This window comes from Eurosta solidaginis, chromosome 1, assembly GCF_040869045.1.
Source record: "Eurosta solidaginis isolate ZX-2024a chromosome 1, ASM4086904v1, whole genome shotgun sequence".
Classification (NCBI taxonomy): domain Eukaryota; kingdom Metazoa; phylum Arthropoda; class Insecta; order Diptera; family Tephritidae; genus Eurosta; species Eurosta solidaginis.
In genome coordinates this window covers 310,362,145-310,380,285 of record NC_090319.1, presented here as the reverse complement: position 1 = coordinate 310,380,285, position 18,141 = coordinate 310,362,145, and the positions used below count along the sequence as shown (strand labels likewise).

The 18,141-nt window shown below is 37.6% G+C and overlaps 1 protein-coding gene across 3 annotated transcripts in view; it reads right to left on the bottom strand.

Moving 5' to 3' along the window:
- Nucleotides 1–3,486: 3,486 nt before the first annotated feature.
- Nucleotides 3,487–18,141, bottom strand: part of LOC137237643 (facilitated trehalose transporter Tret1-2 homolog) — a 41,300-nt gene continuing 26,645 nt past the window's right edge. For all 3 annotated transcript variants that reach the window (XM_067761517.1, XM_067761519.1, XM_067761518.1), the window contains 5 exons: nt 13,003–13,120; nt 12,731–12,910; nt 5,049–5,234; nt 4,713–4,957; nt 3,487–4,648 (listed from right to left, as the gene is read on the bottom strand). In XM_067761517.1, coding sequence (XP_067617618.1) covers nt 3,878–4,648; nt 4,713–4,957; nt 5,049–5,234; nt 12,731–12,910; nt 13,003–13,120 — 1,500 coding nt within the window. In that variant the 3' untranslated portion in view covers nt 3,487–3,877. The remainder of the gene's footprint in view (nt 4,649–4,712; nt 4,958–5,048; nt 5,235–12,730; nt 12,911–13,002; nt 13,121–18,141) is intronic.

Below are 18,141 nucleotides of genomic sequence, written 5' to 3'. Positions count from 1 at the left end.
TTATCGCAAACAAAGTTCGTATTTGCTTTGGGTGACACGTGGGTGATGCTTCGGTCAGAGTTGTGTTCCAATGCTGATCATTTTCGAGTAAGCCTACTTTAAAGCATGATTCTCTATAAGTTTCGCATTCCACTCCGTCGATGGTTTTCAAAGCGATGAATGATGATGGACCTTTGATTGTATGTAGCAGCAACCGTAAATAATAGCACTCTTCGTTATTTGGATGAACAGTGTACACTCGCCCCAATGCTTCAGACGAATATATACCAGGATTCTCTAGAACAGTTGCTCCTATCGATCGGTTGTCAATGTCGATATCTACATTTCCCATCTTGATAGTAGTTGAGTATCTACCATCAGTGAGATTTCTCCGCCTGTAGAGAGGATATCCATCACCCCCAGTTTAAGTTTCTGTAATCAATTCGCGCGGATATCGCTTTGTGCATTTGCCATTTTGCATACATGTTGAATTGGGATTGATAGTTCCGCATGGCCCTTTCTTAATAATTTCCAATTTTTCTTAATAATTTCAAAAAGAATAGGATCTTCAGCTTGATTTGGAAGCTCGGCTGATATAATACTATCAACTTGGGTAGGTATGATTTTTGGCTTTAACCAAATCAAAATGTAAGCATGTGGTAAACCTCTTTTTGCCATTCAATTGAGTACATCCAGTATTGGGTTTCTCCAAAAATAAAATTCTTCTTGACGACGTTCATAAGACTTGGTAGGTTTTGCTTGAAAATACGAGCGAGAAGGTCATGTCTGTGCGATAGACTCTGGCCTGTAAACAGCAGCTCTGTTATTTCACTCCATGATGGATTGCAGGTGAAGGTAATAAATAGGTATGGTCGCCCGTATCTTCAAACGTAGGTCATAGCATCCTGGGTGTATTTGTGCATGTGTCGGGGACTACCTGTTTACGTTGCTAGTAAAATTACCACTTGTCCAATGTTAGCAACATTTCCATCATTGGCAACTGCATCACGTAAATGAACGTATTCCTCAACTCGCAGCTTCTTTTGATTTAGCCGAATGAAAAGAAGTCGCTCACTTTCGACTTTCGCGTACATGTACACAATGAACTGTTGAAATAATTCACGATATTTCAAAATATTATTGGATTCATTTCCACGAATCATAATGCGGCTAGCATAATAATCCATGCAGGACACTTTTCTGTCGTCTCTTCATTTGTGTTGGGGTTGACTTGCTTGATGTTGAAATGATGCCCATCTTCTCCATGTGGAAACAGCACTGGATATTGGAGTATATCATATATTGGATGCGTTTCCGCTATTCTCTGCACATTAGCATTTCGCCGGTGGATGACTATGTCACGTCTATCGAATTCGGTACCAACTATTACAACTGCAACATCTCCTGTTACTGGAGCATTGAACGCGCCGTTCGTGTTCACCAACAGTTGTTTTGTCTGCTCTAATTACAATGGTATAGTCATCTGATGGCATTTCATCGAACATTTTTCATGGAACATTTTTTGAAGGCTTGAAATGACTTGGCGTTGAATCCCAGAAGCAATTTCGCAATACCGTTCTACTTGTTGTTCATTATTTCCAGTGAAATAGATTTGCAGAAATTTTGCATCTTGTTGTGGCAGAGGCAGTAATGAACCAATTTTGTGATATATTTGGCCTTGAACTTTAAATGTTGGCATGTAACCACCCTCAGATATAATTGCCGTTGCTCCAAACGAAGTCATTTGAAAGCAAGAATTGTACTTGCGTATGTTTCTCAGGAAGTGGTTTGAAATTGAAGTCGTGCCAGAAAGGTAACTGAGAAGTGGTTCAGGTGGCTCCATTATCGATGGCAAAACTATTTTACCATTTGAACAACACGGTCCTGGAGACTCCTTCTTGAACTTTAAAGCATGACAATGCGGACAGACTTTATATTTCATCTGCTCTGTATTCCATCAAGTGTCTTGTTTTGGGCGTTTTTCTCTCGTTCACTTCGGTTGTTTTTATTGCTATTGCGATGCTTATCCATTTCTAAGAAGAGCATGTTTGTTAACTAAAAAAAAGAAATTAAGGCACTAAAAACAGATTTCCACAGCACAGCAACATTCAATGCTATTTTTCATATCTTACCCGCAGTGGCCAAAAATATAGCGCTAACAATTAGGATGGGACTCAGTGAGAGTAAGTGAATTGGTGCAGATTTAAGAGATTTTACGATATACGTATACGCTACATGGACTCCAAGCTCACTGTAGTGATTTACAAGCGGAAGTGGTATCCATAATCCAAGTAAGAGAAATAGGTTAGGTTGAACTGGTCGGTCAATAAATACCTCACATACATATACTGCATGTGCCCATAGTATTGCCAAACTTTTATTGAAGACATTTAGATATCAAGAGTTGTTTTATAATATAGCTCCGTTCTCTTTACTCTTCGTGATCGCAGTACACGAGTAGAGAACGTGCTAAATCATTTCTTTCTGCAGCCCATAGAGCAATTAACGCCAGGGGATAGTGTTTAGTTAGTATGCCCATTCGTGAACCTTAAGTCTTCTCTCTTCAGAGATATGAGTCACTTTCTAGGTGTTGTAGAAATTGTACATGGTCTTAGAAATTTACTTACCCGCGCTTCTGTCTACGCCTATTCTGTTTGCTAGTTCATATGCAACTCATATCTCCTTTTGATTTCTTCCAAGTGGAGTGGGACCTCTACCAGCGATTCATCAAAAGCTGCACCCTCCTTTGCCTACTCATGCTTTTTGTATACTTTCTATACCTTTAAGACCGAGAACCCATTATAGTTGCATGGTCTGCTCCTTTGCATTCCAGGTACTTTAAGCAGCACTATTTGAGATTATTGCCTTAATAGATACTGAAGAGAGATAGAATACTGAAGAGAAGCTTCATAAACATTAGCAGCCTCAACATTTACATAGTTCAACCCAACCTGACTTAGAACTTGAATTTGATCTTATGGTGTTGTTGTTGTATTAACAATAAAGACACTCCCCGAAGGTTTTGGGGGGTGTTATCGATGTTGGTCCTCCTTTGCCGGATATAGATCCAGTACGTTCCGGTATCAAAGCACCATTCAGGTACTAGCCCGAACATCTCGGGTCCTATTTAATATTATGGTGGTTGTTCGGAGCTGTTCGCCTCATCCTTGTCCATTTTGGAATATTTCCTAGCCTAGTCAACGGCAAACACACGCCAGCAAGGCGCATTATTACTGATTTTGTCAAGTTCGATTCTAGTGCCAGTCATAAAAAGGAGTCCAGCTAATCTCTCCATAGCATAGAATTCCGCCAGAAAGGCAATGCAAGAGGCAGGAAAAATAATTTACCAGCAGATATTCTTAATTCAGCCCAGTCCCAGTTTTCTTTCCTAATCTTAAACTTTCTGTGTAAACGGTAATGGCCTTGCTACTGTCACAACTCTCGTACCAATTCTCTCTCGAAGGAAACCGTATGTTCTGTACCCGAAATTCAACAACTGTGGCAATATAGTCCGAATCGGACGTAAGGTAAGTTTTGATTTGACTTTACTTCATCTAATTTCGAAACTTTTACAAAATTGTACGTACCTATACAGATTTATCAATTAAAATAATTAAAACTACTTAATTAAATTTCAATTACGAATTGGCGACGAACAACAACGAGAACACATAAACACTCAAAACCGCAAACAGATTTTCGTTACTCGTTAGTTTTATTCCTTTATTTCGTAACCAGCGAATTCAGCCAATTCTCACAAGTATACTATTTCTTGTGCAACCCTGAGTAGATAGATCACACTTTCTTTTGCTGTTTACTTAGAAACTAGAACGTATATCTAGAACCTTACAAAAACTCAAGGAGTTATTGAGAAAGAGAGCACCTTTTAACTCCTCTACTATTTGCCTCCAAGCCACGTTTGTATTTGAGCAGAGCTGCGACCCTTTGTCTCTAAAACCATGAAAGCAACATACAACGTCGCTATGAGCATACACAAAGCAAAGAACCAAAATGTCATATCGGAACCCCAAGCCATGATCATGGAACCGAAACATTTGGTAACCACAAACACCGAGAACCAGTTAGACATTACAGTCAACGCTACAGCAGTCGCTTTAACATCGGGTAAAAAGAGTTCACCCATCATCAACCAGGGTATAGGACCATAACCCACTGAGAATACGACCATGAAGAGCACAACACAAACTAGTGGGACCCAGCCAATAGATGATACATCTTTACCACCATCTTTCATTTGGAAATAAACACCCAAAATGGCTAAACAAATAGTCATCATGGTGCTACTAAACAGTAAGAGGAATTTACGCCCAGAACGTTCTATAAGGAAAGAAGATACAAGCGTCATAACAACTTGTACAAAACCGACGATAATTGAGCAAATAGATGGATCCAAAGTACTACCTGCTGACTGGAAAATAGGCACCGTGTAGAAGATAACAACATTGATGCCAGAAAATTGCTGAAAGAACATCAGCAACATAGAGATGATGAGACCTTGAAAGGCAGCGCGATTACGAAAGAGATCCATAAATGAGGCATCCGAACCAGCTTGATCCAGATCAGCCTGTATCATTTGTATGGCTGAACGTGAGTCGCAGTAACGTCCCCATAACCATTTTAGTGATAGAGCAGCATCACCGCGACGACCCTAAAGAAATATAGAAGGGATTAAATTTTTAACGAAACAAGCGGTTGCCGAAAATAAATCTCACGTTCTTTAGCAAATATGTGGGCGTTTCAGGGAGTATCAGCATACCAAAGAATAGCGCAACGGGCACCATTAAACAAAGAACACTAAGCGTAGTCCATGAAACCACAGCACCAATAAAGTAAACCAATAAAATTCCAGAGGTTAATAGCAATTGAAAGAGTGTGCCCAGCGTGCCGCGTATGCTCGTCTCAGCAATTTCGGAAATATACATCGGGGCAACAACACAAAAGCTGCCAGTGGAAACACCTAGGAGGAGAAAAAAAGTTATTATAGAAAAATTTTGTAATCATAGCTTTTATGTTTTATCTTAAAAAGATCCTAATCTCATCTTACTTACCTATTACAAAACGCCCAAAATAAAGCATTTCAGCCGATTTTGCAAATATGATAGCTAGCCATGCCACAATAAATGGTACATCCATAATAAGTGCCGTGTAACGTCGACCGATGGCATCAGCTATATAGCCAGTAGGTAAAGCGCCGAAGAAAGCTCCAATAGCAACCAGCGAACTGACCCATGTTTCTGGAGAAAACGAAATTACTATAATAGAACTTTAAAATCTATGGGACTAAGATAGTATATGTAAGTATATCCAAAAACTCTAAAGCTGAAATTAAAACCCACAGACCCGAAGAACTGAGCAAAAAAAAGCACTAAAAAAACTAAGGAACTGAAAAACCAAAGACACTCAGACCTAAATAATTATGAAAGAACTTAACACCAACAAAGAGGATAAATATAAAAGGAGCCACCAGTCTGCTACGAGTGGCGAGTAACTCGCTGGAAATTAAAAAAATTGATGCCTAATGTTTTCTAGAAGGGGCATTTTTATTTGTCTCCCATTTATTCATGCCGAGTATGCACCTTATGCAAATGTGATTTTTGGAAAGAGAATTTATTAATTAATTAAATACAGTCGGAAAAATAAACACAAATACCCCACGAAAATGTATAAAGACATTTATGCACACCTCGCACAAAAAACTGCGATTACCCTAACCAAAAACATTATGCAAATGGCTACAAAATAACGAGTGACGTCTCTTATTATATTTATCATCTTTGCTTTGACACCAATTAGTAAAATATGACACCGTGACACTTTGCGTCGCAGCAAAGAGGATAAATATAATACGATCCACCAGTATGCTACGAGTCGCGAGTAACTCGCTGGAAATCAAAAAATGTATTCCGAATGTTTTCTAAGAGGGACATTTTTTAATTGTCTTTTAATTAATTAATAAAATACAGTCGGAAAAGTAAAACAAATACCTCACGAAAATTTATAGAAGATATTTTATGCACATCTCGCCCAAAAAAAAACAGCAACTACCTCTTAGAAAACATCGAGCAAATGGCAGGAGTAACGAGTGACGTTTTTTATCATAATTTATACTCTTTGGTCGCAGTCAGTGGTATTCACATTCACCACTAACAATTCCATAAAGGCAAACGAGTTCACTTTCACTCACTGATGTGAATGAATTCTCTTATATCATACGAATTCTGGTTCATATGAGAAAATACGACTCGTTGCTGCCTTATACATACAGGGCCGGCTCTACCATATACGCGAACTACGCTACCGCCTAGGACACCAAGTTCTAGAGGGCACCAAATTCGATAAACACTTTTGTACTAAAAATCCTTTTTGAAAAAAAAAAAAAATTTTATCAACTTTCTCTGAGTTGAAGGCGCGGAAAATGAAGTTTTAGTAAACTCTAAGATAATTAAAAATACTTTTGTGTGTTATATTTTCGTTCTTTTGTTGAAAAAAAATATATTTAATATGCACTGATCTCCAATTTCTTTCTATAAAGACGGGAGAAAGGGGCCGCAAATAATAACTCGCCTAGGGCCCCAAATTTTCTTGATCCGGCCCTGTATACATAATATGCGCTTAAGAAAATATAGTAAAGAATAGACGAGGGACAAAACAACTAGAGGATCAATATCTAAAGGAAAAATACATAACTTAATCACACGTACGTAGGAAGCAATAAACTAAATAAATGAAAGCTGCCGTGAGGAGGAACCCGATTAATATGCCCCATATACAAGAGACGGCGCCACTGCTTACCTTTTCGAAGTTTCTCAGAACTCTATCTTTATGACCCATAAAACAAATATTATTGCTCGCGGGACAGACGCACTCAGGGTTGTTACAATTTTAAGATACTGTTTTAGAGCAGGCAGCAGGGGGTGAACTTTACGAAAATTGTTAAACCCTATTTATGTTGTCCAAAGAGTTAATATCACTCACAAATCCATACAGCCTATCTGGCGTTATTAGCGGTCCTTTTACGGTTTACAACTCAACTTAGTTGAATTGTAATTAAAACAACTCTACACCTGTTTGATATTGCGAATTACAACTTACTTCATTTGAAGTTGAATTCATGTTGCCAACCTAAGAAAGTTATGATTTGACAGATAAATGAACAGCTGATCAATTTGTGGCGGAAACTTAAGCGTTTGCAAAAATGATTTTTTATTAATAACAAAATGGATATTAGCTTCATTGTGGATAAAACAAGTGTGATATCTTATCCGTCAACTGCCTGACAGGATGTTCAATATGGCTACTTTTTCGCATTTTGGCAGCGTTTTGACAGGGTGTTCGATATGGCGGCGCATAGGGCCGGCCATCTTCAGCGGGTGATAGAAAGAGATACAGAATGAGACAGGGATAGTCAATTAAAAATCAATCCATTCTATGTGTAATTTTGACGTCTATGCAGATGTTATCACACTTGTCTTATCCATAACGATTGTAGGTCCCGTCCCACAAATTTGTCGGGATTTTAATTTTCCCCGACGACGCTTATTGCGAGAGAAGCTCGGCCTTAAATCTCTTTAGAGATTATCGGGCCCTACATTTTTTTTTAGGTCTATGTACGCTTAAATTATTTACAAAGTGAGCCAGTATTTAAAAATATAAGCACAAAACCATAAAGTCTATTTTAACCACCCACTGCATTCCTTTTTGCTCGTGAATATTTTACCTACATAAGCGGTTAAAGGGGAATATCAATTTACTTAATGTAAACTATTCATAGAGTTCATACTTCCCACTCAGCATTTAGGTGATTAAATTTTGAATTTCCCTACATTTCAATACAATTTGATTACTCTTTATGGCTAAATAATGAGTTATCATACAACTGAACAAAAGAATTAATCAAATATGAATACTTTTGATGATCAAAAACTGAATATAGTTTTTCAATCACTTTTTGGAATCATATTTGAATCAAATGTGTTTACTTTAGGTGATCAAAAATTTTAATCATTTTTCATTCAGCTTTCTGAATCTTTTCTGACAATCTTTGTTGACTGAATAATTAATTTTATACTTGTTAAAATTTTACTTTTCATTGAAAATCTTTTTTTTTCACATACACACATTTTTTCAATCATGATTCATGAAGTTCAGAAAAAATATGTATATACAATTTTTATTTTTAAGACATTCTTCAAGACAATGTAATGCAAATGCTGCTCTTGCCCGAAGATTTCCCCAACCATTTCTCCACCTTCGGCTTCCCAGAAAATACATAAATAGTTGGACAATATAAAAGTTGTGAACTATTTGAACCCCAGGTAAGTGAAACTCTCTTGACATATGTACCTGGATATGGCTTCAACATCCCGTACCATATCGTATTTTAAGATGATGACAATCATAGCTGATGCTGGATGTTGTAGTCGCAGGTGTATATTGGTCTAGTTTGTTTGCGAATTACCTTTGGTTCAAATAGCTCACCTCCGCATGCTTTCTTCCCCTGATGAAATAAGATTAGCATGTAGTATCTTATTTTGTATGAGATATGAAGAATAAATGCATGATAGTCGCATTCAAAAATGATTCAAAAATCTCAACCAAAATGGTTGAAATATGTTCACGAATATGATCAGAAAATGATCGTGAAAAGCATTCAAATATTACTCTAAAACAATTAAGGCCCAATTTTACAATGATATCAGATAGGAACAAAAAGCGTTTCGAAATATGAATCATAAATGATTATTTAAGAATAATCACATTTATGGTACATTTTTCTCCCGACGATACGTTAATTTTCGAACAGAAAATGCTTTTAAATTTGAACGTTTTTAATCATCGGGGGGTATGATATTTGAATATTTTTTGATCAAAATTTTCAAAAAATGCTGGCTGGGTTGTATTTGCGTTTGTTTGATTAATAGTAAAATACACTTTTATCATAAATCAATTGGAATCAAAAGCGCGCGTATCTATTTGGGGTAACAGCGGGGTGGCATGTGGCGCGTTGAACTCAAAAGCCCACCAACCGTGTATTTGCATTATGCGCAACCGATCAATAAATAGACACGTAAAAAAAACGCAAATACTATTGCAGGTATCATTTTAATTGTGGTTGTTTATAATTCGTTTATCAAATACGTGCCGCATACCCGTGCCTCGCCTGCAGCGCTATGTAGACGCCAAGAACAATTATTTTCAAGCGGTTTATTACGATTATGAATGCAACTGGGTCGGACTTAAAACAAAGCGCTCAGATAAGCAATAGCTCAAGAGCGCCCTATATTTATAGCCCCTCCTATTAAGTTAGGCCTTAGTCATAATTTTGGCAAGAAAAACTAGTTTTTTAATAAAATCTATTTTCAATAAGGTTTTTACATTTTTAAAGTGAACCAACGTAGATTTTAAATCGACAAGCCATGAATAAGTTTAGTTTTCAGGTATGCTATCTTGAATCTCAACAAATGGGTGGAGGATTTTGTATCAAAAATCTTTAATAACGAGCGTTTACGAAAAGTAGCCATTAGCAATTCCGGTGCACCAGAAGTTCGTCTATCACTCACCAAGAGCCATTTACCAGCTCAAAGTTACTGTGTGGTGTGGTGTTTACTCTCCTCATCGGTAAGATTTGAGACTAAAGAACATGTGGTTCCAGCAGGGCTCATACTGATCAAGAGAGAACTAGTATTCCGAAGGAAAATTTTTTCGGTCGCTAAATCTGTTTTTGCTACAATTGCGGGCAACAATTTACAACTGGTCATTTAAATACGTGCAAAGCAAAGGAAGTAACCAATAAATTCCAGAGGACAACAAGGACATGGCAAAGTTCAGTGAATTGAAGATCCAGCAACTAAAGAAGGAGTTGGAGAGCCGTGGATTGAATACAAGCGCGTTAAACTCGAACTTCAGGCACGGCTACGAGAGGCAATGGAAGCAGAAGGAATTGATGTGGACGAGTATGTCTTTTATCCTGATGGGGACGAGACAACAACAAAAATTGAAGAGGAAAATGAAACACCGCAGACAATGGCGAACACAGACCAACAAAAAATAGTTTTTGAAAAAAATTTAATAATTAGGGCTATCATGGAATCCAATTGTTGTCGAAATCGATTTAAAAACGACAAAAAATTGCTTTGGTGTCATGAAATCCAATGTTATCGGTTTAATGTTCGAATTGGAATTAGTGTCAGTTTTAGGTGTCACAGAATCCGATAATATCAATTTTGCTATCGGAAACAATCCAATCAGTTAAATGCTGTTGTATTTCATTTTTTATAGTTGTATTTCTCTTGCAGTTGTGTATTCAAGGGCTTCACGGAGCACATCATCTAAACTCATTGACACCGTGCTGCTACCTACACTCATGCTAGCATCCTTGCTAACTGACCTTTGATAGGGTCCTTCAACTAAAAATGGTAACTTAGCTACTTAACCGCTCGATAAGCATCCTTTAATGGGTCCAATACCATTCGGAAAGCCTCTTTGTTTATGCGATAGTATGCAATGTAACTGCAAACACACTATAAATATTTAGAAACCCACGTTAAGAAATATTTTTAATTACGCTGTCTCTGGCAACTCAAATGGATTGCTGCGATCTCTCAAAATGTTCCTTTTGACCCTCTCGCAACTTTCTTCTTCCAATAACATAAATGCTGCAACTGCTGATGCCATTTTGAAGTCAACAAATTTGTATATTTCTGTTTAGATGCACAAATCAATTATTTTATAAAATTTTGCCAAAATAATTTACATCAAAATTGCCGGTACACCGATAACACTGCAAAACAGCTGATTCGGACATCGCTTTTATTTACATTCGAAACCAGCAAAACCAATACGGTTTTATGACACCAATTTAAATCAATATTGGTTTGCAATTCCGACAAAACGCTAAACCGACTTCCATGACAGCCCTGAATAAGAATCCACTTTTCAGAAAAGAAACCAACTTCTCTGTACGCATCAAAGTCTAGATATCATAACTATATTTCAAATAGCTTAAAAAGGTTAATAGCTTCTTGCATTTTTATGCATTTTCTTTACAAAATTTGGTATCCTTATTAAGCAATTTCTTTATATCTAGGCAGCAACTAAAACAACGTAGAAAAACACACGCATTCCCCTTTCAGCTCCTATACAAAACGAATATATTGTAACGAATTTAGTGAAAGTTTATAGCTTCTCATATGCGCGTGTATATGTGAGTGATACTTGCACAAATGATTGCCTACTTTTGTGAGCATCTCAGATTTATGCATGTGTATGTGTGAGAAATACTTTGCTGATGATTGCATACTTTTGTGAGCATCCCTCCGCTGCTGGCATGTACATATGTGTAGACATAATGATTGATTTGTTTATGTACACACAAGGCACTGCTAAGTATCGGTATCCCTTAGTGTTGCTAATATTCGTCACAATATATACTGTTCCATTCGAGCAGCGAATAAAAAAGTAAGTAGATGGGCGCATTTGGGCGGCCGCCGTGATGTGGTGGTAGCGTGCTCCGCCTACCACACCGAACACCGTCAAAGCAACTCACGTCCCGAGGAAAGCAGCATAAAAATTTCGGAAACAAGTTTTTTGAAATAGAAGAAAGCTTTTGTAAGAGAGGTCACCCTACGGAGGTTATTTGGCAAATACTCCGAGTACATTTCTGCCATGAAAGGCTTCTCAGTGTATAAAATTTTGTATCCAACTACAACTAGACTGCCCCATTACAGCGCCTATATATAGTATTTTCTATCCAACCAGAATTTGCAATTCTCTGGGGAGAATTACACAGTCCCACACGGCGCCTAGACAGCATTTTCAACTCGGGCAACAATAAAATAACATAGCTTGCCTCTTTAATATAATATGCTAGAGGCTGTCTCAGCCACCTTAGGCATAGTATTCTCTCTTAGAGTATATTAAGACAGCGTTATGTAAGGATTCTACAAAATTTTCTTCTAGTCGGGCTATCTTCAACAGGCTGAGATTTTCAGTTATTTTGGAATTTATAAATTTTGTTTTGAAAATAACCGAATTCAGCGATGTGCGATCCTCAGAATCCTTTTTTTTTTTGTTTAATAACGTTTCTACTAGGACTATATCCTTCTTGGCATCAATTACATTTTTACAACACAAAAAAATTAACATAACAGGGCACAGCTGAGTATAAAAACAAGAAACCCATACACATTTACCCCAACACTCCAATGTATTTAATCCAGCCCTGGCTGTAGATATAAGAATGTAAATATCCGTGACCTTAGGAGTTATTTTCCCAAACTTTGGTACAACGCTTACTTGAAGCAGGAGACAAAACAGCAATCCTGCTGTATAAAGTAGATTCAAACTTTTGATACCAATGAGGTAACTAGAATGCGAATGATTCCAGAAAATTGGTCTCGAAACATTAGATATTTGTATTCTATTTAAAAACGGCATAGCTCACCTACAAATACATCAACTTCAAAGAGTGATATACAGTTTACGAATAGAAGTGGTTCTTAACTTGATTAAAGCTGAAAATTAGACTACATAACGGTTCACTGAGGTCTATCGTAACAATTGACAAAAATTTTATTTTAACATTTTAACATTCGTGTATGAAACAGAGTTATATACGTTAAATTTATAGTGGAGTGGTAATCAAAGACAGAATTACAAATTCCTTAGAAAAACGCTTTCATATGTATATGAGTTTTCACAATAATTAAATATAGATTCACATTCTACTTACGTTGCTCAAGCGTCAGCTGTAGCCTTGATGGATCCAGTGCTGGCGGTGCAATTGTTGTAATATTCGAAATGGTAGCATTTGCATCTTTGTCTGGTACTATCTCAGGAGGTGCGCTTATTTGTGGTAACACTGGTGAGGTCCATGCTAAGGCTGTGCCGGCTGATACAGCTCCAAGGCAAACTATGCAGAATGTGCCAAAATATGCATAATTTTACTAAGTATCATTTAAATATGAAGTTTTCAATAAAAATTATTTAATATGTTAAACTAACCGACCATTGCTGCAACATACTGCATTTTTTTGGAAGTCCTAACAACACCTTCATCTTGTAGCGGGTCATAGAGCATGGGATTATGCGCGCGGGGGTAATTTTCCTCTTCACTGACAGTCTTTTCAATGAAAATAAAAGTTAGAGTTACAATATGATCGCTTATAAGTATTTAAGGTGCAGTTTTTTAATGGCAGTTTAAAGCTTAGTTAAAGTTGAAAAGTTGATCAAAAACAAAAGGCACGGACAGAATTGCCACGCCGTTTTTTCAAAACCTTGACAATGAGGGATTTAGTTACCGGATTCTTATCTTCAACCTGTCTCTGTCAACTTTTGTCATCACTGAAAAATAGAAAATGGCGATGGTGTTACCTACACTAAAGCCTGGAAAATCAGCCATCGTAGGAGACTCATATCATCCGGCATATCTGCAATCGATAGAATCGACGACACTTGAAGCTGCCCTTCTTCCTTAATTAACTGCAACCCTATGACTTACCAACCATCAGTTTGGCTTCCGAAAATTACATAGTACCTTCATCACGCCTAACGCCATCAACACACAAATAAATTGCGGATTGAACCAAGAAGGATGGTCAGCACACAATCGGCCCAGATCAAGAGCGTAACATCTAAATCCAGAAAACGAAAACAAGGGGTAACGCAGGGTGGTATTCTATCCCACTTTTCTTTATTTTTTACATGTCCAAGCTCCCTTTCCCCTCCGAAGGAGCTACCGTTGTTTCCTACGCCAATGACTGCGAGATAATGACTATAGGGCCTGGCTCTTCCATTGATAAGCCATGCTATAAAATTAACAACTAGTCTTTCCAGCTGTTTTGCCTCGTGTTACTTGACATTAACACCGACCAAATCCTAGGCAACGTCGACAAAGCAAATGTCGGCAATATTGGGTGAATGTCTATGGCATTACGAAAAGACTCTATGACACCAAAAAATACTGCAAGTGGCTCTCGATAAGGATATCCATTTTAGCCAGCATGCAGCCGTCATTGTACCTAAAGTTCAGAGCCGTAACAAAATCCTCAATTTGCTTGCTGACAGGATTTCGAGAAAAAATAAAGAAACGCTCTTAGCTACTTACAAAACATTGGCCACTTGTCTGCCTAGCGTCTCCGATATGATCGCCGAGTTTAAAAGAAACACACTGGAAGAAGCTGCAGACCTGTTAAAACACCGCGCTCACTACTGTCATAGGACGTTTTCTTACGTCGCCCGAGTAGCATTTACACAATAAAGTGGGAATATTTTCTATTAAGGAGAAGTAAATACTCAGAAATCTGGACATTTTAACAAACATTGGATTGAAGTGGTTCCACCTCCCACGGACATAAGGAGCCATCTTTGCAAGCACAATGAAAAAATCCGCCACACAAGAATTCAGCCGTTTGAATCACAAACAGGCTCTCAGTCTTATGCCGCTAAGCTCTCATCAAACTTCGTACGCAGTGAATAATAACCGAAACGCGCAGTGGAGGAAACAGACTTCCAAGGGAAATGCGCCCCACTCTGGCACCAACCATATTTTTAAATTGCCACGTGTAACCGCCTCCGACGACCGAAACTGACGTCGGTAACAGCGTGTTAGGGGGCTTAGAATATACATACCCGCGGTAGGTATGCCTGTCGTAAGAGGCGACTAAAATACCAAATTGATTCAAGGGCTTGCCGGCGCAATATATAGCTTCTCCAACCCAATTCTCAACCTCACCTACCCGTGGCGAATCCTGTTATTTTAACAGCCGGGGCTCTAGAGATCCCAACTTCCTTATGGATCAACGGGGTGGGAAGGCGGTATGGCCTAGGATCAGTGATCATACCAAATCGTTGCCGAGATGGTCGGGCTAGTACCTTAATGGTGCTTGTTACCAGAACGTACCGGATCTGCATCCGACAAAGGATCATCAACATCGATAACACTCCCTAAGGCCTTCGGGGAGTGTCCTTATCGCTACAATAACCGAAGTTTCTTAGGATTCGCTTTTTTTTGGGTGGGTTGAAGCACTTCTGCAAGAAGAACAACAGTTTAAATCTGCCACTTAAGCCGCTTTAACCTTACATGAGCAGTAGAACTAGCAAGGTTAAACTCTAGTCAACAGTTTAAACGCTCACTGCAAAACCGGGCCTGAATAAATAAAAATATCGTTCGTATTTTGGTTTCCTATTAGTTTCCAAAACCAAATTCTCACCTTCAGGGCCAACCCTAATACTCAGTACAAATCGTTGATCTGCTTGAAAAAGGCTTCCATAACTATTTAATTTTTGCTAAAAACAAAAAGGGCCAAAGTCTAAAGGCCAATTGTTTTAGTAACGTAAAAAATTCCGATGACAGCATTTATTTATTTTTGTAAGAGAAATAAATCAACTTTCTTAGTTTTCAATTGATGATATAAGAAGGGCACAACGGTGTTTGCTCGTGTCCTCATCAACCGTTTTCCGATTGAGGAATTTCCAAGTTCAAGATCACTGACGGTCGATGAGCGAGTCTCGTGAGAAAGAGAGAGAGAGAGAGATGTTTGCATATGTATGCAAAATAAAAGCTACTTTTATTTCTCAAAGAGTTTGTTATTTTATTTAGTTTATCTGAATTCCTTCATGTTGATGTTTTCTTGGTTTATTCATTTCTATTTTACTTTGCTCATAAATATTGATGCTAAAAAGTGAGAAAACTTGCAAGCATCAAGTGAAAACTCTTCAAATCTCATACTACTGATTGCGCTCTCAGCACGCCCCTTTTTTACCCCCTCTCCCGCTTATTCTGCGGTAATAACACTGTTTACAAGAAACTAAATTAAAAAGCACTCTCTGCGTTCCTCACGTGCCATTGAATTTGTGTAAGAGTCGACTTGGCGCCAGAATAAAAATACATTAACAACAACAACAATACACGTTGCAACAGTGTTGTGATGCAATAAAAAAATAGCGCCAGAGCAAAATGTCGAAATAGGAATGTGCTGGCTCATTTATAAGATATTTTTAAAATTCTGTGGGCGTGCCATACGACTTAATGCACGAAACTGGCAAAATTTATGTAAACAAAACGCGAAAATTTTTCTTAATTAATTGCTTACGAATATTTTCAAATAAACAACATAAAAATATAAATGCTATTAGTTTTTGGCTAAAATTTAATAAGAAATGCATTTTTTGGCCCAATGCCATATACGCAAAATCTTTCTTAAAATATTTATCAACATTTTGGTTGCAAACCGCATCCCCCGCCGTTTATGTGTTTTTATTGCGGTATATAGAAAATATTAGGGCCATCCATTTTGCAAATTCTAGAGAAAAACTCCATGGCCCGTCTCTCCTATTTCTAATACGTATCTAATGTTCAACTCTTGAATAACTGCTTTCAAAACTCATCACGACGTATTTTAAATCCCCGAAACCGTTTTTATTTTACTTCAGATTACTTGTTCTAAAAATTTTCGCAAAATTCACTCAACTCATTCGTTTGATTGTTTCGCAATCTTTGATCTAACTTGAAATATAGGAGTTTATATTCCATTATTATTTTATTGCAATTTTTTTTAAATGTTTATACTGTGACGAATATTAGTGACACTAATAGCGTTTTCTTTTCTGGTTATAGTGTTACGCTTTTTGTACGCCGCGCAAGGGTTGTTGTTCTATTCTAAAAAAACAGGCAACGCCTTTACGGGGTATTTCGTTCTTTTGTGAAAATTGTTGCCTGCTCGCAACGCAAAACCGTTACACTTTTACCCTGTATAAAAGGGCGGTGTGGCAGTGCAACTCTGTGAAACTCTCAATTCGCTCTTGAGTTCCACATATACTCTGTTAGTATGAGTGCACAAATCACCTACCCAAAATTGCTTCGTTCTGCGCATCTACGTCGTAGTTGACTGTTTGAGCGAATGAAAGAACGAGCGAAAAAAACAAGAGCTAAATGACGTAACAATTGCCCAGAAAAAATAGATGATCTAATGTTTACATGCGCAATGTGCAATCTTCTTGTGTGATTTGTGATATGAGTGAATATGGTTAGTTGAAATGTTCTTTGTATGCACTATAAATGTTAACAATTTTCTGGGGTAGGAGTAACACTATTAAGGCGTTACCATTTACTTAGGCAACAATTTATTTCAGAAAAGAAAACGCTATAAGTGATACTCCCATCACTAATCTGATACTAAGTAAATAAAGCCACAACAACAATGAAGCAAGCTGCTACACTTGTATGTACGTAAACGAATAAATCATTATGTCTACACATATGTACGTACACGCAGCAGAGAAGAGATGCACAAACACATGCAGATATCTTATCTGAGATGCTCCCAAAAGTATGCAATTGTAATTGTGGAAGTGTCGCTGACAAATACACGCATATGAGAAGCTATATACGTGCATCTGTAGTTATAATTATATGGCGGTAACTAAGTAAATACTGGAAGCGCCTAGAATATGCCACGAGGAAATCACAGAGTATAAAAGCACCAGCGGTAGAGGCCTAAGAGCAGTTTCAGTTAAGCACGCTATCTGTCGGGCAATAGATCAGTTTCATTTAAGCTATCAGTCAGTTTGATTATTAAGCAAGCTAGTTGCAAAGTATAAGTGTTATTGTGAAGTACTTTAATAAAGGCCATTTTTTCATTATTCAATATTGGAGTTATTTATTCAACAGTTTAGCGATACGAACGTTAGCAGAAGATTGCAAATAAGGGGAATTGCAGTAAATTCGTTACAATACGTAATAATAAAATGTTACGTATACGCAGTGGCACTCATATTTTCAGGTGGTGCGGATATACTTCCGTGTACTTGGCTGATGTTTAATTAAACAACCTGTGAATCAATAAAAAATATTATAGCGCATGATATCAAGTATAGCACATCACCAGGCCCGACGAGAGGGGGCCGGGGTTTATGAGGGACCCGCGATTTGAGGTACTAAAACATTTTTTTTAATTCAGGAGAGTCTTGAGTTGTTCCATGTGCAATTTTTAAGCCGAATTTCAAAAGCAAAGAATATCTGCATTTCGTTTTAATATTATAGTGAAGTGTGAAAAATAAAAATCTATATATATTAAAAGAAATGCTAAAATGTGTGTTAGTTGGTCGCCGGTGTTTGAAGAGATGCGTCGGTCGATTTTGTTC